Below are 24,098 nucleotides of genomic sequence, written 5' to 3'. Positions count from 1 at the left end.
AATCAAGAAAGGGCGCTCACAAAGGAGAGTCTTGTGTTTCCTAGCCTTCGAGTTTTTCAAACGAACTGAGACCTGGATTTTTTAATAAAATTATCTCACTAGCAAGTGTGGGCAATCAATTCAGTTTTTCAAAAGCTCAGCAGAGGCCCACCTCCCCGCCCCTGCCACCACCACCAAAAGGCTGCCTGTGACCGGAGGTAACCCTTGATTCCCACCCTCTGGGGAACGCGGCTCCTCGGAGTGTCTTTAGGAATCGGAAATTTCCAGTGTGGGTGGGAGCAAAATGGAACTCTGGTCCGTAGACTCATACGGGGAAGACTGAACCAAAAAGAGGCAAGGACAGGTTCGAACACCTACAGTTAGGCCTACGCAAAGCAGACACCTTCTCTCCATTCCCAAGCAGGGATAAAGCATCCTTGACCTCAGTCGTAGCTTTGCCCAGGTCCTCTCCAAATATTTACATGAACTGTAAGGATCAAGGTGAAGGGAAAACCCTACAGCCTGGCTGCCCTTTCCCTTCCTTCAAACCGGGGGCTAGTCTTCAAATACCTCCCTCCCAAGCTCCCAGCACTACCTTCCCAAATCATAGTTAAGAATACCAGATGGGGTTCCAGTCGGGACTTGGGCAAGTTCTCTAAGCCTCAGTTTCCCCATCACTAAGATAAGGGCTAGGTCATACCTCAGCTTTGTAGAAATTAGGGAAAGGCACTTCTTTTCCAGTGCAGCCCCAAGCCAAGGCACCAGCTTGATGAGCACAGAAAGACTGGAAGTCAGGACCCTCTTCGCCCCTCAGCCGGGTGCCTTTGTTCAGTGAGCAACCTGCACAACCATTCAGGGCCACCCTGGATAGTCTCTCCTTTGTAGACTTTACGTGTGATACTGTTTAACACTCATTATTGACACAATTATTGGGTAAATTATAATAAGGCAACACGTTTTTATTCAATCCTAATTTTTTTTTTACATACTCTTCAACAGAGAATGATATTAACTAAACCCTACGGCCCTGCGGCCTTTGGGGTCCTCAGTATGATTTCTCTTAGAGGCAGAGAATTAATACTGTTGAGTAATAAGAAGCATCCCCTTCTCAATTCTCCCATCTCTTCTGAAAAAGATCCAGTATTTAATAATTCCAATACTTGCTAATCAATACACACACACACACGCGCGCACACACACACACACGCACCCTCTCGAAGTGATTCCCGAGCAAGCACCGTGGCTCAAATGTTTTAGATCACTTGGTTTTAGTTGTTTTTTGATCTCTTCCCATTTCCCTTTATGGTGAGTAACACCCACTTTTCAATTTGCAGTAGCTGTATCGGGTTTTCTTTCCCCAAACATGTATTTAAGTATTTAAAATGAGTCAACTTAAGGAAAAATGTTAAACAATAGCAGAGGTGGTGGCGGAGGGCTTGAAGTTTGGGAAACTCAACACCGCTGACTCCAGACAGGCCCAGATCCTGATGTTTTCTCAGCTTTCTCAGTTTCGAGTTGGGAGGAGGCCGGCGGATGAGGGCAAACTGTCCAACACCCAGAGGTTCCCCGCTCCGCTGCGTCTGGAGCTGGGCATCCAGGCCTTTCTGACTGTTCCAGCAGTCGGTTCCCTCTGAGCTCGACTGGGAATTTGCTCCCTGCAAGTCCTGACTTTCATACCCCTTCACCTCTTTGAGAGGCAGGGCCGGTCCTGTCTCCTGAGCTCTGGGGACCTTCTCAGAGAGAGACATGCCTCTAGAATGACTGGGTCCTCCAGGTCGGCTCTGTCAGGCTGAGCCCAGGCCGGAGCCTGGCAGGGACAAGCCAGGGGCCTGTGGCAACCTTCCCTGGCCCAGCGAAGCCGCTGCGCCCTTCCAGATTAAGGAGTGAGTGGAGCCGGGGACACAATGAGGCTGTGTTTGATCCCGCGACGTGTCACTCATTTCAAACAATTCATTGCCACTAGACGACGACGTTGTCAGGCGCTAATTTCCTGGTGGCGCTCCATCACAGGCCTCGAAGCACCAGGGGAGGGGGGGGGCAGAGGCCCACGGGTCGGGGGCGCGAGGGAACCTTCGCGAGAGAGGCGGGGGTTCCCGTAACGAGGCTTTAATGAGGGGAGCGCGGCCGGCCTTTGTGGAGAAGCCCAAGGAGGCGGCGGCGGCCGGGCCGAGCTCTCCGAGAGGTCACTTCCTCCCCGGGGCCGAGCACCCGCGATCCCGTTGAGGGCCAGCTGCGGCCACCAGGCCGGGCGCCCGCTGCGGGCTCTCTTGGGCCCGCGCCACCCTCGCCGGCCCCGAATTGCGGCCGGAAACGGAGTATTTCCATGCAACAATGCAAACGCGCTCATTACCATCTCCTCAATATGCATGAAGAAAATGCACTAGGCTGGCCGAGCCCCATCACCCGGCTCCGGCCTCGGCATCCAATAAGGCGACATATTCATCTCCCAAGATGGATGAGGAGGGGGCGCCGCAGGGAAGGCAGATCCACGGGGGGGGGGGGGGGGGGGGGGGAGGGGACGCGTCCCGGGGAGGAAGAGGAGAAGAGAGAAAATACAAGCGCAGCAGAGCCTGAGACGCAGACCAAGGAATCGGAGAAGGAAATAGATCAGGATGAACGAAAGAAAGAAAGGTGGATGGAGAAATGAGGGTGAGGGCGAGGGCGAGGGGCAGTCACAGAGGCAGACAGGGATAAAAACAGACAAAATAAGGGAAGGGGCAAGGAGCAAAACTGAGAAAAAGTAACTGCGAAGTGGTCCAGAGGAGCGGATAAAACAACGAAATGGGGAGCGCGCGGAGGAAAGAATGGAAATGAATGAGTTAGAAATCGAATATCCAGAAAGTGGGACAGACAGACACGGACGGGGAGAGGAAAACAAAGGAGAGGGAGGCAGTGAAACTGCTCAAGTCAAGTGGAAAAAGGATGATCGTGGAGAGGTAAAGAAAAATCAGATCACTTGCGCTGAAGGCCAGGTTTTCGATCCCGGCCATCCTGGGCGCTGCGCGTCGCGGGCCGCTCGGAGACGGGGGCCGAGGGCCAGGTGGGGGACGCGCGGGGGCGCAGCGGGGAGCCAGGGGCCGCCAGCCGGCCTCGCACCCCTCCTTGGGCTGCCCTGCAGGCTCCGGGGTGCCCAGGCCTGACTTGGGGCCCACTCTGCGCGTCGCGGCCCGCGGCCGCCGCGGCCGGCCGGGCGGCCTCTCCGTCGCCGAGAGCAAAGTTGGCAAAGTTTCTCCCAAAGTTTCCCCGACGCTTCTCGGGACGCAGGGACCGGCTCCGAGGCCCTGGCGGCTGGTGGGGAGCGGCAGCCCGTTCCGGGGCGGCTCTGGAGGCCGCCGGCCCGCGCCTCCTGGGATGCCCTGGGTCCGGATTCTGGCCTGATGCAAATCCCTCCCGGTGAGGACGCCAGGCCACGCACTCCGGGTGTCTGCAGGGCTGCTAATAGCGGAGAGAGAGAATGCGGGGGAGAGAGAGAGAGAAACAGAGAGAGAGAGAGAGAGAGAGAGAGAAGAAAAAAATATTCTCAGCTCAATTTAAGTCTCATGGAAAGGGCTTACAACTGTAATTAAATCATTAAATTCTTGTCTACGCTTCACAGAGCGGAGAGAAATTAACTTCCCACCAACCTCATTTTCTATTTGAACATGAAATAATGATTTTCTGCCCGTCTAATTACAAAGCCAACATCTGATCAAGCCAGCATCCAGAGGGGATTATCACATGCACGAGTATTAGACCTCATTACCAGCTTGAGTGCAAAATTATTACATCTTGTAATTGGATGGTGAGATTTATATACAGATCGGCCCGGTTTCTGTAAGATTGTAATTACAAGCTTCGTTGGTTAGCTACTTATCAGAACTTTGCAGGAAAACAAAACAAATGACTGAGGAAAACGAGCATTTCATTAACCTGTAACCCGAGCGCGGGGGGAGGGAGCGGTGGGAGCGTGCGCCGCGGCGTCTGCAGGAAGCGGAGGGATCGCCGGCCGCACTGCAGCCCGGGGATTTCGGTTCTGGGAGAGAAGGACTGAAGATGGGCCTCGGCGGGGAGACCTAGGGCGACAGCGGCGCCCCTCGACGGGGACGCGCGCGCACCGTGGGGCTGGGCGAGGAGGGGGCGGGAAGTGGGCCTGGGGGCTAGGTGCTCGCTTTCAGTGCGCGGCGCTGCCCTTGAGCCTGGCGGGCCGCGCGGCCCCCGGCCGTACGTCGGGCCGCGCGGCCCCGGGTGCGAGTCCAGCGAACGCTGCTGCGTGCACCAAACGTGTGCTAGGGACACCCTCTCCGTGCACTGCCACACTCTGGGCCGCGTAGAGAGAGCGCCTGCAGCAAGACTCCGAAGCGCTTTGTGCGCCGGGAACGTTGGAAGAAGGCGAAAAGACGGAGAAGCTTTTGTGTGCGGCACGTTTGTGCGCGCGTGCCTTTCCCAAATCAGCTTCCCGTGCACCTGCTTTTCCTCCCTGTGCGAGTGTATCACTTTGACCTCATCCCTTGGATTAAAAAGCTCTGGAAATGGTTCGGCTGTCCTCGAACCCCAGAGTTCAGTCCGGAGCCGGGTTCCGTTGGCCCGGTCGAGTTGGGGAGCCAGTGCCACGTCGGGGCTCGGCCGCCTACGACGCTGAGTCCCGACGTGAAGCGCGGATCGCCGGGGCCAGGGCGGGGCTGATCTCTGCTGGACACTAGGGTAGCGAAGAGGCCGCTTCCGCCCGGGACCTGGGCGCCTTCTTGAGTACGCGGATGGGTTTGGAGGGGGGTGCCTTCGGGGCTATGAGCGCCCTTAGACCTTCGTGGTTGGGTCACTGAGAACAACCTCGTCCCTTTCCTGGCCTCTTTCCCGCCTGGCTCCACGCTGCCAGGTCAATAGTTGGTTAATGTGGAAGACGCGTCTCCCGGGCTCATGGTTTTTCTCTTATCCTTCTGGAAGAGCTGAGTTAAATAGCGAGCGTTTCATCCGGGCATTTACAGCGCAGCCCCAGAGTCCCCACCTCGGAACCTAGCTCTTGGCTCGCTCCGGTCTGGCGCCACCACTTTGCACGCACTCTAGGGTTCAGGGCCGTCGAGGCTCGAGGTCTGACACCTAGGAAACAGTCCGGGAAATAATGTTACCCTCAATTTTGTCACCCCTGAAATCTTCCGCGAGAAGGTGAGCCCCATGACTCCCTATGCCATTTGGCTTCGAGGTTTAACTGCAAACGAAATCAGGCTCCGGGGAAACATTTCAAAGCCAGAGCTTCCCCTGATATCTCCTCCTCTGGGGAGACTCCAGCTAAGGCCAACGCCCGGTATCTGGAAGAGAAGCAGGTGGGGAGAGGATACGGGAAAGAGCTCGACCGGATTTGAGGAATTTGAAAAGGCCACACAAGTCAGTTTCCCCAGTTGAACCCCAAACCTGGCCGCCCCCAAACTTTCCCTTGTCTTCCACCCCATTTTTCTCCGGAGCCGCCGCCGGGTGCCAAGCCCCGTGGAAAGAAGGCGGGGGGTGGGGGGGTGGGGGGTGGGAGTGATGGGCGAGGTCAAAACTGGGAGTTCATTCCTCAACTGGAATGCCCAAAGCTGCTTGGACCAAAGATAGCCCGGGCCCCTCACTCTGATGGAATTCGGATTCAATTGCCCACTCCGTCAGCGCGCGGCGGCCAGTTTCCGCCTCGAAGCCCGAACTGGCCACTCCAGGACAGAGTCGCCGCCTCCGTGTTGTCCCCGGAGCGCTACCGCTGCAGGTCTGGCCTGCGCGTCAGTCGCAGCCGCGGCCTAAAGCTTTTAGCCCAGAGCCTCTACGATTCCGGGAATTTCAATCCCGCTGTCGGCTGCACGCCCTAATCCGTGAAGGTGGGCGTTCGGATACTGGGATTTCAGGTTTGATTTAGGAAATATTCCACTGTGGGACCAAAAGTCTTGCCTCCCATTCCCACCCGAGACGGTGATAGGATCCTTACAGAAAGAAAACGTGTTGGCACGGTGACCGGGGAGCAGGGGAAGGGGTAGTGAAAGGAAGAATGTCTACAGACCGAAAATTCCAATATACAAACTTCTCGGAGCGCTCTGGGAAAGTTCCTGGAGCCTCAGCCACCCGCTCTCTGCTCCTCCACCATCGCACACCCGCTTAGGGCACCGGCAGGCTCCACTTCCCAGTCGTGGCTCCCCAGGATCCCCGGGGCGGGAGTGGAGGGGGGGGCGGCGGGTGTCCACACTTCAGTCCCTGCAAAGGCAGAGCCCGCCATTTCTAATAAGAGATTCGCACCCGGACACAGGAGGCGTTAAAGTGGCCGGGTAGGGGTCTGTTTCGCTCCCCTGGGCAATGAGATGGCCTTTGAAGATTCGACCGGGGCGCACCCCTTCACCCCTCGCGAATTCTTCTGGCTTTTTTCCTACGCCGCGGACAGTGCCTGGGGTCTAGAGGTGCGAGCCGAAAAAAAGGGTCCGGGCCGAGGAAAGCCCCAGCGCCTGCCCTGGACCGGGATCTGGTCCCGACCCAGGCCCCGCGCTGGGGCGGGGGGAGAGGTACCGAGGGCGGGCGGCGGGGAGGGGCGAGCTGACCCCGTCCTAACCCGCGTCCCCAGCGCCTCCCGCTCCCCCTCCCCGCGCAGGCCGGAGGGGGCGGGCAAGGACTCCCAGCGCCCGGGCTCGCGTCCCCGCCCCGCCCCGCCCCGCCCAGCGCGCCGTGTCCTCCGGGGTGGGCGGCCCCGCCTGGAAGGCGCCCAGGCGATTGGCGACTCGGGAAGGAGACGCGAGGAAAAGTCGAATAAGAGGGCGCGACGTCAGACCCGAGATTTGGGGAAGGGCAAGGGAGGAGGTGAGGGCGGGGACGGACACACAGACTTAGACACGGATCCACGGACTCACACCCCCCGCACAGCACCCTAAGTGTCCCCAACTTTAGGCCGCCTGAGCCCAGGGCGCCGAAGCCAGGGCTGGGGGTGGGGGTGGGGGGGGGAGTGTCGTGCGAGCAGAGAGAGTGAGATAAAAACAGGGGTGAAGAAAGAGTGAAGGGAGCAGAAAAGGGAGAAGAGCGAAAGGAATAGAGAGAACGGGAAAGGAGAGAGAAAAGAGTTTCCGATCGTCCAGGAGAGTGAAGGAGCCCGAAGGAGCGGAAGCGATCCTAGGGGGAAGAGGAGCGCTGAGAGGGAGGGGAGAGGAAGGGCGAGGAGGGGGAGTACAAACTAGAGGAGGGTGAAGGAAGCGAGGCGCGACACGGCTCGGGGAGAGGAGGGCAGTGAGGAGCGAGGCGCGCGGGCAGAGGCGGCTCGGACTGCCGAGAGGAGGGAGCGCGGCGCAGAGAGGAGGGGCTTGCGGGCCCGTAGAAATGTCAATCAGAGCCCGGAGCCCCGGGAATCTCCGCCAATCTGTTCGGACCTGACCTGGCTCCTCGCCGCCGCCGCCGCCGCCGCCGCCGCCGCCGCGGAGCAGATCAATAGGCGAACGCGGAGCGCTGCGCAGCGCGGGAGGCAGCGCGGCCCCAGCCCGGCCCAGCCCCCGATGCGCGCAGGAGCCCGCGGGCGGCGCTGAGCTGGGCGGCCCAGGGGGCCGGGCCCCCTCTCCGTCCGTGCCCCGCGGGCCACCATGTCCTTCCCCCAGCTCGGATACCAGTACATCCGCCCGCTCTACCCACCCGAGCGCCCGGGGGCCGCCGGCGGCGGCGGCAGCGCTGGAGCCCGGGGCGGCCCAGGAGCCGGAGCCTCGGAGCTGGCCGCCTCGGGGTCCCTGTCCAACGTGCTCTCCTCCGTGTACGGGGCGCCCTATGCCGCGGCGGCGGCGGCTGCCGCCGCCGCCCAAGGCTACGGTGCCTTTCTGCCCTACGCCGCCGAGCTGCCCATCTTCCCGCAGCTGGTAAGCGCCCAGGGAGCCGGAGTGGGGCGGGGGGAGGGTTGGAGCTGGGGCGCGGGACGAGGTGGAGCGCGCGGGAGTAGACTAGCGGGGCCCAGGCCGGGAGGGTGGAGGCGGCGACGGCCAGGGCGGCTAGGGCTCACCCGCGCTCCCTCCGCGCGTGTCCCTTCCTTCTCCATGTGCGTACAGGGCGCGCAGTACGAGCTGAAAGACAGCCCGGGGGTGCAGCATCCGGCCGCGGCCGCCGCGTTTCCGCACCCGCACCCCGCCTTCTACCCGTATGGCCAGTACCAGTTCGGGGACCCGTCCCGTCCCAAGAACGCCACCCGGGAGAGCACCAGCACGCTCAAGGCCTGGCTGAACGAGCACCGCAAGAACCCCTACCCCACCAAGGGCGAGAAGATCATGCTGGCCATCATCACCAAGATGACCCTCACCCAGGTGTCCACCTGGTTCGCCAACGCGCGCCGGCGCCTCAAGAAAGAGAACAAGATGACTTGGGCGCCCCGCAGCCGCACCGACGAGGAGGGCAACGCTTACGGGAGCGAGCGCGAGGAGGAAGACGAGGAGGAGGACGAAGAAGACAGCAAGCGCGAGCTGGAGCTGGAGGAGGAGGAGCTCGTGGGGGAGGAGGAGGACACGGGGGGCGAGGGCCTGGCGGACGACGACGAGGACGAGGAGATCGATTTGGAGAACTTAGACGGTGCGACCGCGGGGCCTGAGCTGGCCTTGTCTGGGGCGGCACACAGGGACGGCGACCTCGGCCTGAGACCCATTTCAGACTCCAAGAATAGCGACTCGGACGACAGCTCGGAGGGCTTGGAGGAGCGTCCACTGCCCGTGTTGAGTCTGGCCCCGGCGCCACCGCCGGTGGCCGCGGTTCTGCCGTCTCCGCCCTCGCCTCCTGCAGGCCTGGACCCCTGCGCTCCCGCACCACCGCCCGCCTCAGCCCTGCAGAAGCCCAAGATCTGGTCCCTGGCCGAGACGGCCACAAGCCCGGACAACCCGCGCCGCTCGCCTCCGGGCGCGGGAGGTTCTCCCCCGGGGGCAGCCGTCGCGCCCCCAGCCCTGCAGCTCTCTCCGGCCGCGGCAGCCGCCGCGGCTCACAGACTCGTCTCGGCGCCGCTGGGCAAGTTCCCCGCTTGGACCAACCGGCCGTTCCCAGGCCCTACGCCGGGCCCACGCCCGCACCCGCTCTCCCTGCTGGGCTCGGCCCCTCCACACCTGCTGGGACTTCCCGGAGCCGCGGGCCACCCGGCCGCCGCCGCTGCCGCCTTCGCTCGGCCGGCGGAGCCCGAGGGCGGAACAGGTGACTACTGAGCGCCGAAGCGGAGGAAGGGGGTGGGTTCTGGGGGTCGCGCCGGGGCGGACAGAGATGGCAGGACCCCGGAGGGCGCGGGGCGCTTTCCACCCCGCGCCCGCCTCCCGCGGCCCTGAGTGCCGGCGTGGAGCTCTCTAAAGGCCCTCCTTTTTCTTCCCCGCTTGCCTTAGATCGCTGTAGTGCCTTGGAAGTGGAGAAAAAGTTACTCAAGACGGCTTTCCAGCCCGTGCCCAGGCGGTAAGAGACCCCGCGGTAGGGGCGGACGGTGGGACAAGCAAGTGGGGGAGGAACGGACGCGGAGCACTGGAGGCTTTTGCCCCCGGGGAATGCAGCCGGGACGTGCTTTAAAAGGGGGACCAGACACACACTCCTCCGTAGCGCCCGCTGGCCCAGAGAGGCCTCGGGCAATCCCAGCCGGCGCGGCCCAGGGTACGGCGCGCGCGGTAGGAACCCGGGCCCCCGCCGGGCCAGCGGCGACTCTGGGAAGCCCACCTGGCGGTCTTCGAGCCGGGACCTCGGGTCCCTACTCCTTCCCAACCTTCTATAGTTAAACCGGAAGCCCAACATCTACAGCTGGACATCATCTGACACTGAGACACCTCCCAGTCCCCCGGCCTCAGTCCCAGGTTGGGTGTCCCAAATCCTAGGCAGCGTCGGTGCCCCGAACTCTCACTTCCTTTGCTACCACTGCTTCTCTCTTCCAGGCCCCAGAACCACCTGGATGCCGCTTTGGTCTTATCGGCTCTCTCCTCCTCCTAGTACTTATTTTTAAAAATTTTCAATCGTTGTAATAATTGTAAAAAAAAAAAAAAAACCACAAAACTCTCTGTATAGTTATGACTTGTAAGCATGTCCGTGTATGAATACCTAAGAAACAAAACTAAGCAAAAAGAAAAAAAGAAAAAAAAAAAAAGAAATAAACCAAGTTCCCTCAGTCCTCCCCAAGTGGCTTCTGTACCCCACATTAGCTGAGTTTGTGAGGGTTTTTCTGGTTGATGTTGTTCGGTTGATTTTGGGAGGTGGAGTTGCCGTGAGAATAAGAGTGTCTGACTTTTTTTTTTTTGTATATACAGAAAAATGTACATATGTGTGAACCAAATTGTACAAGAAAGTATCTATTTTTGGCTAAATAAATGAGCTGTTGCCACTTTGACTATAACCTGCCTGTCTGCCCGCCCCCCTCCCCTCCACGGAAGGATCTATTTGGTTTTTGTTTTGTTTTGTTTTGTTTTATCCGCTGCCCCCGCTCCCCATGTTTGAAGAGTCGCCGGAATCAGCGGGAAAAGATCGACAGTCAGGACCGAGGACCGTGTGATCACAAGAGTGCAGAAGCCAAGGAGACACAGAGGTGGCGGGGCTGGGGGCACCGCTGGAGGTGAGGCAGCTGGAGAAGTAGCTGAGGTGCCCCAGGGAAAGGGCAGAGGAGACAGCTGGGGGGAAACCGGAGAAGATGCCCTCCGAGGAGCCTGGGGAGTTGGGCCCACCCGGTCGGTCCACTGGATCAACCCTGGGGTTTGGGGCCTGCTCGGATGGCATGGCAGAAAGACCCAGAGAAGGGTCTGGATGCAGAAAGGTTAGGTTGGGGGTTCTCATCAGTCCCGCGCCCCCATTCTTAGATAGGCACAATTGAGGTTCTCTGAGTCTTATGTCAGGGCATGTGCAAGTTCAGTTCAAGCCCTTTCCAACCTCACTGCACCCCCAGACTCCTCCTTACAGATGCGAGGGTGTGGGGTGGCGGTGAATAGGGGTTGCGTATGGAGGAACAGCGACCCGGGGATGCACAGCATTTCCTCTTCGTGACGTGCCCAGCCCGAATTGAAAGTGGGGGGACCTGAGTCCCGGTGGCCTCTGTGCATCTTGGCACCCCAGCGGGTTTTCCCCCCAAGCGCCCTGGAAGGATAGCTTTCTAGGGTGCTGGTGGAGGGTGCGGGGGTGTTGGGGCCTCTGTACCTATCCAGCCAGGATTCCGGCTTGGGGCCTGTCAGGGGGTGGGCGGGCCGGGGGGAGGGAGCCGGGAAATTTGGGGCTGGAGCTCCCTCTACAGGACAAAAGGGCCACTCAGCGCCTGCCTCCGCGGCCTCTCCAGCCAGGCCTGGCCTGGCCGCCCGCTGGCCGCCCCGTCCTCGCCCTCTTGTTTTCTCTTTCAGTCCGACAGCCTTGCCCAACTTTGATTTGAACAAGTTGTAGGGAGCACTGGAAGAGTGCCGCCTGGGGCACGAAGTGAAGGGTACCTTTTTTTTTTTTTTTTTTTAAATTTTCCTCCTCTTTGGTTAGTCAATTTAGTTAGTAAATTTTGTGGTTAGTAAGTTTCGTCCCATGTGGAGCCTGTGACAGTCTCGTGGCTCCCCTGGGAGGTTTGGGCAGGGCTCGAACGCCTGAAGCCACAGAACAAAGCACGGAATTGTATGTATTGTACAGCTCCAGGTTCCGCAGGAGCCTGGCCCACATGGGGACCCATCCAGGCCGGGGGGGAGTGGGGACAGCTGCCAGCGGGCACCCCCCGGGAAACCCCACTGAGGCTGGATAGGCGGGGTATGGTGGGCCCTCCAGGGGCCAGTGGGTCTGTTGGTGGCCAGTGTGTTAGTCCGTGGCCTTTCACAGAGGCCTGGTGAAGCAGAGGCTGACATCTGGGCAAAGACATTCGGAGGCTGGGACTCCCCCTCCGGCCCCTTCCCCAGAGGTGGGAGATGTTTCTCCGGCTCCCTCCTCTCCCAGCTCTTTATTAATGGTGTTTACAGGTCCAGACTCCTTCCCAAGACTTAGATACAGGCTGTGGTTCAGCTCAGGCCCTGGCCCCATGGAACAGGCTTCAACTGCCTGGGTGGGCCTTGAACCTCAGAGGCCAGGGCCTTGGAGGCAGGCAGAGGCCTCCGCTAATCAGCATGAGTGTCTTTAGGGGGACAGCACGCCTGATAGCCTGTCAGCTATGGCCTCACAAGCTTCTCTGTCGCATAGACCTAGTTCCCCAGTCTACGTCCCTTGAATCTCTGAGCAGATAATTAACTTCGCTGTGCTGTATTTCCTCATCTGTGCAATGGGAATAATCATGCCTACCCCGCCAGGTGGATGTGCCCACGAGAGACAGAGGCTGTCCAGGCCTGGCATGTGGTAGTGAGGGTGACATAGCTTTAGTATCACTAACGTTCTATTCTAGAATCTCAGTCCCCTCTCTTCGACTCTGGACGGTATTCAGCTCACCCGCTCCCATCAGCCATAACAGTGAGGCGTCTGCCTCCAGGCATCTCAGGACCCAGCTCGACCCAGGGAGAAAGGAAACTCCCCAGGCAGGGGTGATCGGGGAGAGGGGTGATGGCAGAAGTCCAGCAGCCTTTCCACACGGAACGTCAGCCCAGGGAGGAGAAAATGCATCTGGTCACAAGGAGAGGGGTGTGGAGAGGCCAAGCCGAGCTTGCGGAGGTCGGATCCCCCGTCCTCGGTGGCTCTGCCGTGAAATCCCCACGGCCTGCTCACCTCTTCAGCCCGGCTCATTCCGGGGATAATGGTCCTTGGATGAGACCAGTCCCGCCCCCCTGAAGGGGCAGTGTGTGGACGTGCCGAGGAGAGCCGGGAAAACCTGGGAGCGGGGAGTGGCCACTCCCGTGTATTTGTAGCCTCTCGGTCGCACAGAACACACAGGCCCTTCAAATGGCCCCAAAGTGACCCCCCAAAAGGTAACGCCGTCCAAACAAAGAAACCTAAAAAAGGGGAGAGGAGGCCGCTCCCCTCCACATTCACCAGGGAGCTGGTTCCGGGTCCTCCTCCCTGAACCGTCCCCTCGTCCCCTCCCTCTCCCCCTTTTCAGGGACCCCAGACACTGCCTCCATCCATCCTTTATTGTGTGGCCCTCAAATTTTAAAAGGGGAAAGGAAGCCGGAAGGGCAGGGCTCCCAGAGAGAGAGAGACACACACACACACAGAGAGAGGAGGAAGCCAGAGAGAGAAGAGAGAGAGAGAATACATGGGAATCTTACCCTGGGTCCTGATTAAGCTTCAATTAGAAATAAAATATGTCAATCACTCCGCCTGGAAGGGGTGCCGGCTGTCGTGGCTGGTTATGCAAAGCACGCCAAGGTGTGTGGGGATAATCAATTAGGTCAGAGGAAGGAGTGTATGTCACCACGTCCCTCATTATCTGCATGCAGCCAGAGGTGGGGGTGCATCACCGGGCCAGCGAGCCAGAGGAGAATAAAATTATCTCCCTAAGTGATGGCCCATTCGCGGTTTCCGATTGAATTTATTTTCACCGGCATACAGGGAGGAGGAAGCCGGGTCCAGGCAGAGGGCAATACGGAAAAGTGAGTGCAGCAGAGGCTTCCCGGAGGGGAAAGGGTGCTTCGGCCACTCACCTGTCTGAGGAGAGGGCTGGTGGTCTCCAGGCCACCTGGAGGGTCCCCTGTCTCAGGCCTGAGCTGTGGAAGGTTCAGCAGCAGGGATCAAAGGCTTGGATAGAAATTGGATGCCAGACGCCTTCCCTGATTTGTTGGGACTTTCCATCAGGAACTCCAGCATGGGGCCTCATTATTTGTATCCTTCGAGAAATGTTCTCTGCGTCCTGTAACTCCCGGTTGCACGTACCCTCTGCCTCTACCAAATGACAAAGGACAATGGCAGGTGTGTACCAGTTGTGTCTGTGGCCAGAGATAACTCCGACTCGAGTGGAGGAAAGTGCCATCCCGACTCGGACCTCCAACTTCACCGTCTGCAACATAGAGGGGATCGGATTAGACGAATTTGTTCCAAGCCAAAGGTCTCTAGTACGAGGCGTCAATGGAGGGGGCCCATAACCTCTCCAGCTACTGTCTCCAGATCCTGATTTGCCACTGTCTTCGGATCCAGCCAGCCAACGTGACCACGTTGAAAGTCTCCGTGTCTTGCGTGGCCAGCCTAGCTTTAATGTACCTGCTTCCCTCAGAATGGAGGCTCCAGCCCCTCCAAAGACCATCCTGATTGTTTGCATGGGAACCCCCCCCCCCCCCCCGCCCCGCGGCATCTCTCCCTGATGGCAGAAGGGGTGAGTACCCAGGGCAAGATGGGGAAGAGGTCCTAAGATAGAGCAGTGGCTCTCCGCTGGGCGGTCCCCACGCTCCCAGGACATAAGGCAACGTGTGGAGACATTTTCCAATTGTCATGCCTGGATACGGGTACTACTGGCATCTCTTGGGTGGAGACCAGGGATGCCGCTCACACCAAAGATACCGTCCCACGAGGCACAGGCCAGCCCCGCCGACAGAGAGTGATGGGGCCCAAGGTGTCAACAACGCCGCCGTTGAGAAACCTAGAACCCGAGGGAGGGGAGAGGTGTCTGAGGGCAACTACAGCAGGTGTTTTCTCCCAGAAACCACAGCTCTGTGGAGAGACACGTTCAAGAAGGAGGCCAAGTAGGGCCGCTTGCCTGCTCTTGAAAAACTTTTGGCCCCGGAAGGGGGCAATGGGGATGAGAAAGCATCAACAGGAAACTTTGTCCGCCTAAGAAAAAGAAAAGTGGGTTTCAACTCCCTGAGCCTCTGGAGGTGGGGCCGTCTCAGGACAGAGAGATTGAGAGAGAGAGAGAGAGGGAGAGGGAGACAGAGTCATCTCCAAAGAGGATGTGTGTCTGGAAAGTTGGGGCCTTTCTCCCTGGATATTTATATCAGGAGCAGGTTACGGGAATGTTCTCACAGATGAAAGCCCAACTCCTGTGGTTTCGCCTCCTGATTATTGCCACCTCTTAACTGCTGCCAGCCTCTCCTGCACTTAAACGCGTCTATGTATTTACTCGCTTATTTTACCCCGGGGTGCCTGTGTGCGTGTGTGTGCCTGTGTGTGCGCCTGTGTGCGTGGGTGTGTGTCCCGTGTCAGGGAGCAGGAAGGAGACAAAGGCAGGGTAAAGTCTTACTCGGGGGGCCGGGGCCCGTCTAGGCCGGGAAGGCTATGATTTCATGGCTTTTGTGCCCCTGGCGAGCCCCGCAATCTCTCACTGCTCCGGGCCGCTAACAAGTGGGCCCACAGCCCTCCGGGGCCTTTGGAGTTCACTCATCTGAGAGATTGGGCTTTTCTCAGCCGCTCAGATTTATTTTGCTAAAGTTACAGGGCAATTATGGAAATGCGCCCTTTGAAGCTGGGCTGATTTCTCTTTATTTTCTTCTCCCTGACAAAGCAGCACTTCCCTGCCTCTTGTGGGCTTTTTTTTTTTTCCTTTTCCTGCTCTCTCTCTCTCTCTCTCTCTTTCCTCTCTCTTTTTTTTTCCTAATTCTTAGATAGCGGGAGTTTCCAGGGGTAATTTGAAAAACATCTTTTGAACAGTGATAAAAATGTGTGTAGATTAAAATGATGTTTACTATTGATTTTAACGTTATGGGTTGTGTGTGTGCGCGTGCGCGCGCGCGTGTGTGCGTGTGTGTGCGCGCGTGCGTGTGCGCGTGCGTGTGTGTGCGCGTGTGCGTGCGTGCGTGTGTGTGCGCGCGCGTGTGTGTGTGCGTGTGCGTGTGTGTGTGTGTGTTTGTTTTAATGGGATTCTGATAGCCAGGCGGGGAAACATGAATTAATGATAGCAAGAGACAGGTCTCCCGTGCCCCGGTTGTGGGCCGGGGACAGTCTCGCCAGCCTGAGGCCCGGAGTGGGGAGGCCCAGGGCAGCCTGGCAGGCCACCTGGTTGGCCAGCAGACTGGCCCAGCCACCTGGGGCTCCCCCCCTCCCCGGGCCCCCGGAATGCATCCCTCCACAAATTTAACAGGATGGACACCCTGATCCCCTTTCCTCACACCTCAGGAGTAACGGGCCCAGACCCAACAGGGCTGTGTTTTCTGGGCTTTGTACATTATTTATCACTGGAGCGCGGAATCTGGAGGCTCCGTGTGAACCGACCCAACTTATTCCTCTTCTGTCGCCCCACTTTGCTTGACTTGACGCAAGGGTGTTGAGGAAAAGTGTCTGAGGCCAGATGGTGTCGGCCTCCGTGTTCGTGAGGCCTTCGATGGAGAATGTGGCCTGCTCAGTGTGTGGGAGCCTCGGTTTCTATTTTGTCGAGTGGCTTTGAAGTTCTCTTTGTCCATATTTTTCTTTGCTCCTCCCTCCCTCCCTCCCTTCTTGTCTTTGGGGGCGAGTGGCTCATTATCTGTATACAAACACCAACGGGAAGTCTCATCACCTTCAAGAGCTGGGCGTCGGCCTCAGCGGCCAGAGTGGGGGCCTTGCCACCTCCTGTTTCCTTTACCCTATTTCAAAAAATAAAATAAATGGGGCCCCTGGGTGGCTCAGTCAGTTAAGTGTCTGACACGGGCTCCGGTCATGATCTCATAGGTCGTGAGTTCCAGCCCAGGAACTTAAACACGTCAAAAGCACGGAGCCTGCTTGGGATTCTCTCTCTCTCTCTCTCTCTCTCTCTCTCTCTCAGAATAAGTAAATAAACTTTAAGAATTAAAAAATAAGTAAAATACAATTAAACAAATGAAATGGAGTCCAGTGCTTACTAATTGATAGGTCTGACCCCTCACTGCCCTAACCACTTTCCTTGAATTTTAGTTAATGATCACAACCCCCCACCTCGGGGGGACCCAGTGAAGAAATTAAGGCCTAAAGAGAAGTTCAGCTTAAGAGACTCTTCTGGTACCAGGCAGAACATTCCATAGGGTATGCTCCTGTCTGAATGTACAAGGGGCTGGTGTGGTTGCCTCAAGGAAAAGACCCCGGCAGCTGGGGGTCAAGGACAGCAGGAATATTTTTCAGTCTCTGTCCCTTTGCTCCCTTTGGACCGTGTGAACGTGTCAGTTCTTCAGAAAGCTTTTTTTTTGTTTTTAAATAACTGAAATGTGCGAGAGCGAGGGAGTGTGTGAGACACAGACAGACAGACAGAAAGCAGCTTCCCTGGATCTTACATCATTCATTCATTCACTGACACCCCCCCAGATAGTCCTCAAGTACCTGTATACTTGACCGTGCCCTTTCGGGTGGTTCCTGCCATCAAATTGCCTTGGACCCGAGCCTGGCTCCAGTGCTCCCCGACGGTGACCCCGAGCTTCGGACCGCCCCTCTCTGAGCTTTGCTCCCTCATAAAACAGAAAGAGTAATTATAATTTTACTGCCCTTGCTGGCTGTTGAGAGGATTAAATGAGTTAATCTGCACTTGGGACAATGCGCCATGCATAAGGATTGGCCTCGTGCATGTGAGTTACCTAATAAATGTACAAATATTATTTGTATTCATTATCCCACCAACCTCAGTCAGTTGGTGTGAGGGTCCCCGTTTTCTAGCGAGGTAAACCCCAACTCAGCCGTTCAACAAGGGAGAGCCAGCACTCTGATCAAGATGCTCGTTGGCCCTGGAGTCTGTCCCTCAACTGTGACACCACTTTGCTCCTGCGCCACGTGCCCCCCTGATTCGCTTGGGCCTGAACCTGTCCTGGGTGGGCCGAGACCCTATGTAGCCCCCGTATGCCCCCCTCTCACTGCGGCCCACCGTTCCTGCCACGGAGCCAGTGAAATGAGAGGGCGTGTGAGTGGCTGTGTCACAGGGAGGACCTTGCAACCTGCTGTCTTTAAGTTAAAAACCCGGGGGGCGCCTGGGTGGCTCAGTCAGTTAAGCGTCGGACTTCAGCTCAGGTCATGACCTCGCGGTTTGCGGGTTCGAGCCCCGAGTCGAGCTCTGTGCCGGCCGCTCGGAGCCCGGAGCCCACTTCGGATTCTGGGTCTCCCTCTCTCTCTGCCCCTCCCCCGCTCACACTCTGTCTCGGTCTCTGTCAAAAATAAATAAACATGAAAAAAAATTAAAAAGAAATAAATAAGGGGCGCCTGGGTGGCACAGTCGGTTAAGCATCCGACTTCAGCCAGGTCACGATCTCGCGGTCTGTGAGTTCGAGCCCCACGTCGGGTTCTGGGCTGATGGCTCAGAGCCTGGAGCCTGTTTCCAATTCTGTGTCTCCCTCTCTCTCTGCCCTTCCTCCGTTCATGCTCTGTTTCTCTCTGTCCCAAAAATAAATAAACGTTGAAAAAAAAAAAAAAAAGAAAGAAAGAAATAAAAAGAAACACGCAAGAATTTTAAGTAAGTACAGGACAGGATGAGGATCTCTGTCCACTCGTTCAATTCCTTCTCACCTTCTGTCCTGGTGGAAAGGGGCTTTCTGTAGAGTTCTGAGCCAGCGTTTTCCTGGAAGAGGCCATCCATATTAGCAAAAGGAAGGATAGTCCTCCTTCCAGCACTTTCTACTGAGCACTTTCTACAGTAGCATCGACAGGGGAGCTTGTTAGACGTGCAGACCTCCAGGCCCCTCCCAGAGCCACTGAATCAGAATGTGCATCTTCCGAGGATTCCGTGTGTGACGGGTGTGCATAGTGACGTGTGAGAAGCGCCAGTCCATAAGCTCTTTGGTAAAGCATGTGGCCCTTCCAGAATGGAATGTTCTCGAACATTCTCTGGGACTTGGACCTCCGTGGGAGGGGCAGGATGGAGGATGCGGGAAGGAGAGTGGTGGGGGAGGGGGGGGGCAAGGAGGAGGATGGGAAGAAATGAGAGAGGTCAAGGCCAGGGGTTGACCTGCAGCTGAAGTTATCAGGAGTGAAGACATATTTTGCCCCTTCTTCTATCTTTAAGCATGGCCCAGGTTGGCTGTGAGTGACACTGGGCTCCTCGCGGCCACAAGCCCTTCCAGATACTTCACAGCACGGGGGTATAGGCACTTAGAAAACGTGGGTTTTGTTAATAGCTGGTTTCCTGCAGCGTGCCTCCCCGCTGATCCCCACTAAACTCGGGTGCGGCTCCTGAAGAGAGGGGAGAGTCCACATGAAGGTCTGTGTTCGTCGTCTACTGCCACATAACAAGTCACCCCCAAAACACAGTGGCATGAAACAAGCACGTTCTGCTTGTTCCGTTGTAAAAACCCGAGGAAGAGCCCTGATTGGCTCAACTCGGTCATGTGTTTGTTGCTGGGCCAATCACAATGGCCAGGGGCGTGGCAGGAACAGGAAGTTGAAAATGAAGGTGTTCCCTTCATAGAAAGGGCAGACAATCAAGTCACATCTAACACGTCTGCCGTTGAACTCCCACGTGAGTTTGGTCCCCATGTCAGGTTCTGCACTGCCAGTGGGAAGCTGCTTGGGATTCTCTCTCTCTCTCTCTCTCTCTCTCTCTCTCTCTGTCTCTCAAAAAAAGAAAAAAAATAAATAAATAAAAGAGAGAGAAAAGAAAGAAACCTGGGGAGTTCCACCATCTTGGGAAGGCAACAAAGGACAGAAGAACGGGGTTGGCCTGGGGGACCTCCTGGGGACCCATGTTTTGCTTAAAGTTGATAGAACTTTAGGGCTTGCCATCCACCTTTTCCCCCGTTATCCCTCTAGCTCTCTTCCCCTCTTATACTTGAACCTGAGCTGGGAGACACACCTTGGGGCTGGGGATTCTCTTGGCGCTGGATGCATCCCAGGGCCTCGGATCAGTGAGCCCTCGGGAAATAGTCACTGACAGCCTTGCTGCTTTGCACTGTTGTGATACCGTTAGGCCTTTCCTCACGTCCCTTCCGGTCGTTAGGGACATCTTGTGCAAATATTTTATAAGATGAGAATCATTAAGCCGTCTAAATGCAAGTGTGATTTTATAAAAATATTTTAACAATTACAAAATATAACAAGTTTAAACACAGTTAATTATAAAGCACAGTCACCACATTTTCGTACCTGTGGTGCCAAAGCAAACACTAAAGTATGATCATTATCAAATATGGTAGGAGCGGGGCGCCTGGGTGGCTGAGTCGGTTAAGCGTCCGGCTTCAGCTCAGGTCACGATCTCACAGTTCGTGAGTTCGAGCCCCGCGTCGCGCTTTGTGCTGGCAGCTCGGAGCCCGGAGCCTGCTTCGGATTCTGTGTCTCCCTCTCTCTCTGCCCCTCCCCTGCTCACTCTCTGTCACTCTGTCTCTCAAAAATAAACGTTAAAAAAATTAAAAAAAAAAAAAAAAAGACGGTAAGAGCTGCCCTTTGTTCAGTTCTGCCACGTGATAGGGACTTGTCCTCAGCTCTTCTATGCAAAGTCAGCAAGAGAATATGGTTTGAAGGCGACAGTCATTCCATTTGTAGTTGTCCTGTGTCCTCTCCCTGCCATACCTGAGCACCTTAGATCTACACCTCCTGAGGGTGCAGTCAGGACTGTTCGTGAGGGCAGACAAGGCTGGGGAGCACTGTCACATGCTCTCGCTGATTTTCCTAATTTCCTTTATTATCCACATACCATCCAGGCCAGGAGGTCTCCACACCGGGGTCTGTCCTCCCGGCAAGGCTCCTGACCTTTTGTGTCCTGGAACACAGCGGAAGAACAAGATGGCATGGCCCGGCTGGAAATAGTACTTGGGAAAAGGCCATAGGCTCGACTGCTTGCTCCGCAGCACGCAGAAGGGCCATTGCCAAAAAATCTAATTATCCAGAAATGTGGAACAAAGACACTGCAGGAGAAAGGGGCTGAGCAGAAGGGCGGTGGAAGGCGGGCAGAGGCAGAGCCGGTCTGATGGGTGGGCGGTGTCCCTCTCTGTCAGTGGCAACCTGTGACCAAGGAGTAGGAGACACCACAGCTGGGGTAGACTGGTCTGTCAACTAGGAGCTTCTAAGGAAGCCGTCTGACTATATAACCCGTCCAAGAAAGAGGACCCTTCCATCCTGCAAAGTTGTGGATGGTCAATCTCACTCTGCCAAGGGAGAATCACAGAGTCCCTCCTAGAGGAACCCACCCAGATAATCTCCCGGGTCCTCAGATGAGACATTTGTGATGGGAGCAAAAGACGGGCTACACGTTTGCCTGTGGAGAAACCACAATGGAATGTTCTTACCTTGCTGCCTCCGAGACCTTTGGCTCACAGGCTTTCAAGCAACTGCTAAGCCGATTCTGAGTCAGGACCTGCTCTTGTTCTGGTCCTCACTGGCGGGATTGTTACAGGACACTGGCATTTCTCTTCACTCCAGCAACGTTCCCTGGAGCTACACTACAGGATTATTAACAGCAAGTTATAGGGCCTCCCTGTGTCGATATTAGTATCGCCAGCCCCGAGGACGTGTCATAACACCAACACGTAGGTGTGACATTGAAACTATTTAACACCTGGGACCTCACTGGCATCAGAACTGGCAGGGTCCTGAGGACTTCTGTTGTGCCAGACATTGGCAGGTCAGTTTGTGAGTCATGGGAATGTCTGGGAGGTCCCAGAAAAGAGCCGGAGCAAAAGAGGGGACACTCGGGGATCTCAGGGTGGCACTGTTTACCAACTGGCATGGAACTATTTCCATATTTTCAAGACAGAAACAGTTGGATACCCACCTACAAAAGAATAAAGTTGAATCCCTTTCTTACTCCATACACAAAAATTAACTCAAAATGTGTCATAGGGGGTGGCTGGCTGGCTCAGTTGGTGGAGCATGCCACTTTTGACCTTGGGGTTGCAGGTTTGAGCCCCACGTTGGGTGTAGAGATTACTTAAAGATTAAAAAGGCTTTAGAAAATGTATCACAGACTTAACTGTAAAAGCTAAAACTATGAAATTCTCAGAAGAAAGTGCAGACATAAATCTTCACGACTTCGGGTATGGTAAAGCCTTCCTAGACGTGACTCCAAAACACAAGTAACAAAAGAAAAAAAATAGATAAATTTGACTCCATCAAAATGTAAAACTGTGCTACAAAGGACCCCATGAAGAAAGTAGAGAACCAACAGAATGGATGGAATTTAATATTTGCAAATTATATATTTGATAAGGGAATTGTATCTAGAAAATATTTAAAAAACCGATTGCAATTCAATAATAAAAGAAAGATAACCCAACTTAAAAATGGGCAAAGTCTCTGAATAGACATTTCTCCAAAGATGATATATAAATGGCTGATAAGCACATGAAAAGATGCTCAACATGATTGATAATCAGAGAAATGCACATCAAATCCATAATGAGATGTCACTTCGTGCCCAGGAGGACAGCTGTGATCAAAGAGTCGAAGAATAACAAGTGTTGGTGAGGACATAGAGAAACTGTAACCTTTATACACTGTTGGTGGGAATGTAACAAGGCACAACCCCTTTCAAAAGCAGATTGACAGTTATTCAAAAAGTTAAACATAGTCTTTAAATGACCCCAAATCCCACTCCTAGTTACAGATTCGAGAGAAATGAAAACACACATCCACACAAAAACTTGTACATGAATCTTCACAAGCAGCATTATTCATAACAGCCAAAAAGTGGAAACAACCCAAATGTGCAGGAATGTGGTTCTGTGTGCAGGGAAGATGGGGGCTTCTGGGACACACACCAGGACCAGGGCAGGGGAGCCTGGGTTGTACACTGTGGGGAAGCTGGGAAAAGCTGCTTGCCAAGCAGATGAAACCCGTGTCTCTATCAGGAGGGGCCCCTCAAGCCATCAAATACACTCATGTGTTAAACGCAACTCCAGACAACATGTGTCCCGGCTGGGGAAAGCCACGTGGCCTTCTCGGTGGCTCGTCCTTTATACCGCTGCACCACATCACGACCACGCACTCTGCTATGGTGACGAGTACTATTTAGCATTTGTTGAGCGCCATGATAAGTATCTACATGCTTATCTCCTTCGATCCTCAAAGCCACTCACGAGGGTCAAAGCTCTCATCATGCCCTCTCTGCAGGCGGAGGACTGAGCTGTAAGGGGCAGAGTGAAGTTCTGAACCCAGTTCTCTGCCTAACGCCCCTGCCAAACTGCTCATCAGTTATGCGTCAAGGGCAGGCGCTCTGACATTCACAAACTCATAATTAGGGGAACGGTGGCAGAGGAGAGAAGAAGCTCATTCTTGTCTTTCCTTGGCCGTTGTGAATTACTGTTGCATTCAGAATCCATTGTTGACTTACTGTGGAAACTCTCGAGAAGCAACCTTTCGGTGTACAAGAGGGTACAAGAGAACTAGCCCAATCCAAGATACAAGGAGAGGGTAGATGGGGGGGGGTGTTATATTACACTGAAAAAGTCTCCCTGCACGTGTTTAGGGAAGACAGGAGGAGCAGTGGGTAAATGAGGAAGACAGCAGAACAGAGGCGCCCTCCAAGGCTGGGCCAGCCCCCTGCCCTTGACCCCACCAGGGCCCAGGTAGACACCTCCTATCTACTGCTTCAGCCTTCTCTCACAGAGGGCATGTCCTCCTTCTCTTTTCCTTCTCCCTGTACCCACGTCCGAGACCTGTCCCACAGATGAATGAAAAGGGGTTTTGGAAACCCATTTGCCCAGCGTCGACCTGAACCACACTAAGAGGTAAGAAGGCTACAGGGCAAGAGAGAACACCAACCGCGGCCAGGCAGACCGGGTTCCCGCCTCACAAGCAACTCTAACAAGCCGTCCACTTTGGCTTCTTACTTTTAACGTTTTTGTTTCGACATACTTCTAAATTTACAGAAAAATTGCAAGATTGGTGTAATGGATTCCCATAAACCCTTCACCCAGATGCCCCAGATACCATATTTCTCTCTCTTTCTCATCTTAATATAGACATGCAAGGATAAGATAAATATTTGTATAAATATAAGAGTATATATTTATATAGAGATATTTATAGTATATATTTATAACTATATAGATATATATATTTATGCAAGTAACATATATGTAAATATAAATATCTACATATAAAAATACTTACGTATTCTACAGTACATATATACAAGCATATATATACCCTATATGTGTATTTATTCAAGTACATATGTATTTACTCTCTCTCTCTATATATATACACTATATATATACACTATATATATATATACTATATACATATACACTATATATATTTATATATATATAAATTGATATATATCTATCTATATTGATACACTATATATATATATATTTATATATATATAAATTGATATCTCCAATTCCAATCCAGCACTGAAGAGTTCATTAGATACTTCTGCTCTCCATACATGTAACCCTCTGTTAGCAAGAGACCTGGCTTCCACTGTGCACAATTTATTTCCTTATTTGCTCAATTCCAGAATACCCAATAAGTATTTTCAG

General features: G+C 55.1%; 2 protein-coding genes and 1 long non-coding RNA gene across 3 annotated transcripts; 1 reads left to right on the top strand and 2 right to left on the bottom strand.

Moving 5' to 3' along the window:
• Positions 1 to 908: 908 nt before the first annotated feature.
• On the bottom strand, positions 909 to 7,534 carry LOC122494314. The gene is made up of 5 exons (XM_043599378.1): positions 7,331 to 7,534; positions 6,214 to 6,365; positions 5,207 to 5,261; positions 3,889 to 4,740; positions 909 to 3,414 (listed from the first exon to the last, which is right to left on the bottom strand). The coding sequence occupies exons 1-5, from the start codon at positions 7,532 to 7,534 to the stop codon at positions 2,932 to 2,934; spliced, it is 1,746 nt and encodes a 581-aa protein (XP_043455313.1). The 3' UTR covers positions 909 to 2,931.
• Positions 6,779 to 10,276, top strand: IRX3 (iroquois homeobox 3). Its single transcript, XM_043599214.1, has 4 exons — positions 6,779 to 7,799; positions 7,986 to 9,105; positions 9,288 to 9,354; positions 9,822 to 10,276. Exons 1-4 carry the CDS (start codon positions 7,533 to 7,535, stop codon positions 9,874 to 9,876), a joined length of 1,509 nt encoding a protein of 502 aa, XP_043455149.1. The 5' UTR covers positions 6,779 to 7,532; the 3' UTR covers positions 9,877 to 10,276.
• Positions 10,277 to 13,331: 3,055 nt separating this feature from the next.
• LOC122495179 lies at positions 13,332 to 17,144 on the bottom strand. Its single transcript, XR_006300359.1, has 2 exons — positions 17,017 to 17,144; positions 13,332 to 13,816 (listed from the first exon to the last, which is right to left on the bottom strand). It is a non-coding gene; the product is annotated as an uncharacterized LOC122495179 (long non-coding RNA).
• Positions 17,145 to 24,098: the final 6,954 nt, after the last annotated feature.

This window comes from Prionailurus bengalensis, chromosome E2 (assembly GCF_016509475.1).
Source record: "Prionailurus bengalensis isolate Pbe53 chromosome E2, Fcat_Pben_1.1_paternal_pri, whole genome shotgun sequence".
NCBI classification, from domain to species: domain Eukaryota; kingdom Metazoa; phylum Chordata; class Mammalia; order Carnivora; family Felidae; genus Prionailurus; species Prionailurus bengalensis.
The sequence above is the reverse complement of the archived record's forward strand: the minus strand, read 5'-3'. Positions and strand labels throughout refer to the sequence as shown.

Coding starts and splice junctions, on each gene's coding strand:
- LOC122494314 (XM_043599378.1), bottom strand. CDS start 7,534: ATGGTGGCCCGCGGGGCACGGACGGAGAGGGGGCCCGGCCCCCTGGGC. Junction 5,262..6,213: donor TTAACGCCTCCTGTGTCCGG/GTGCGAATCTCT, acceptor CTTCTCTTCCAG/ATACCGGGCGTTGGCCTTAG. Junction 4,741..5,206: donor AGGAGGAGATATCAGGGGAA/GCTCTGGCTTTG, acceptor GGGCGCTCATAG/CCCCGAAGGCACCCCCCTCC.
- IRX3 (XM_043599214.1), top strand. CDS start 7,533: ATGTCCTTCCCCCAGCTCGGATACCAGTACATCCGCCCGCTCTACCCA. Junction 9,106..9,287: donor GGAGCCCGAGGGCGGAACAG/GTGACTACTGAG, acceptor CGCTTGCCTTAG/ATCGCTGTAGTGCCTTGGAA. Junction 9,355..9,821: donor TTCCAGCCCGTGCCCAGGCG/GTAAGAGACCCC, acceptor TCTCTCTTCCAG/GCCCCAGAACCACCTGGATG.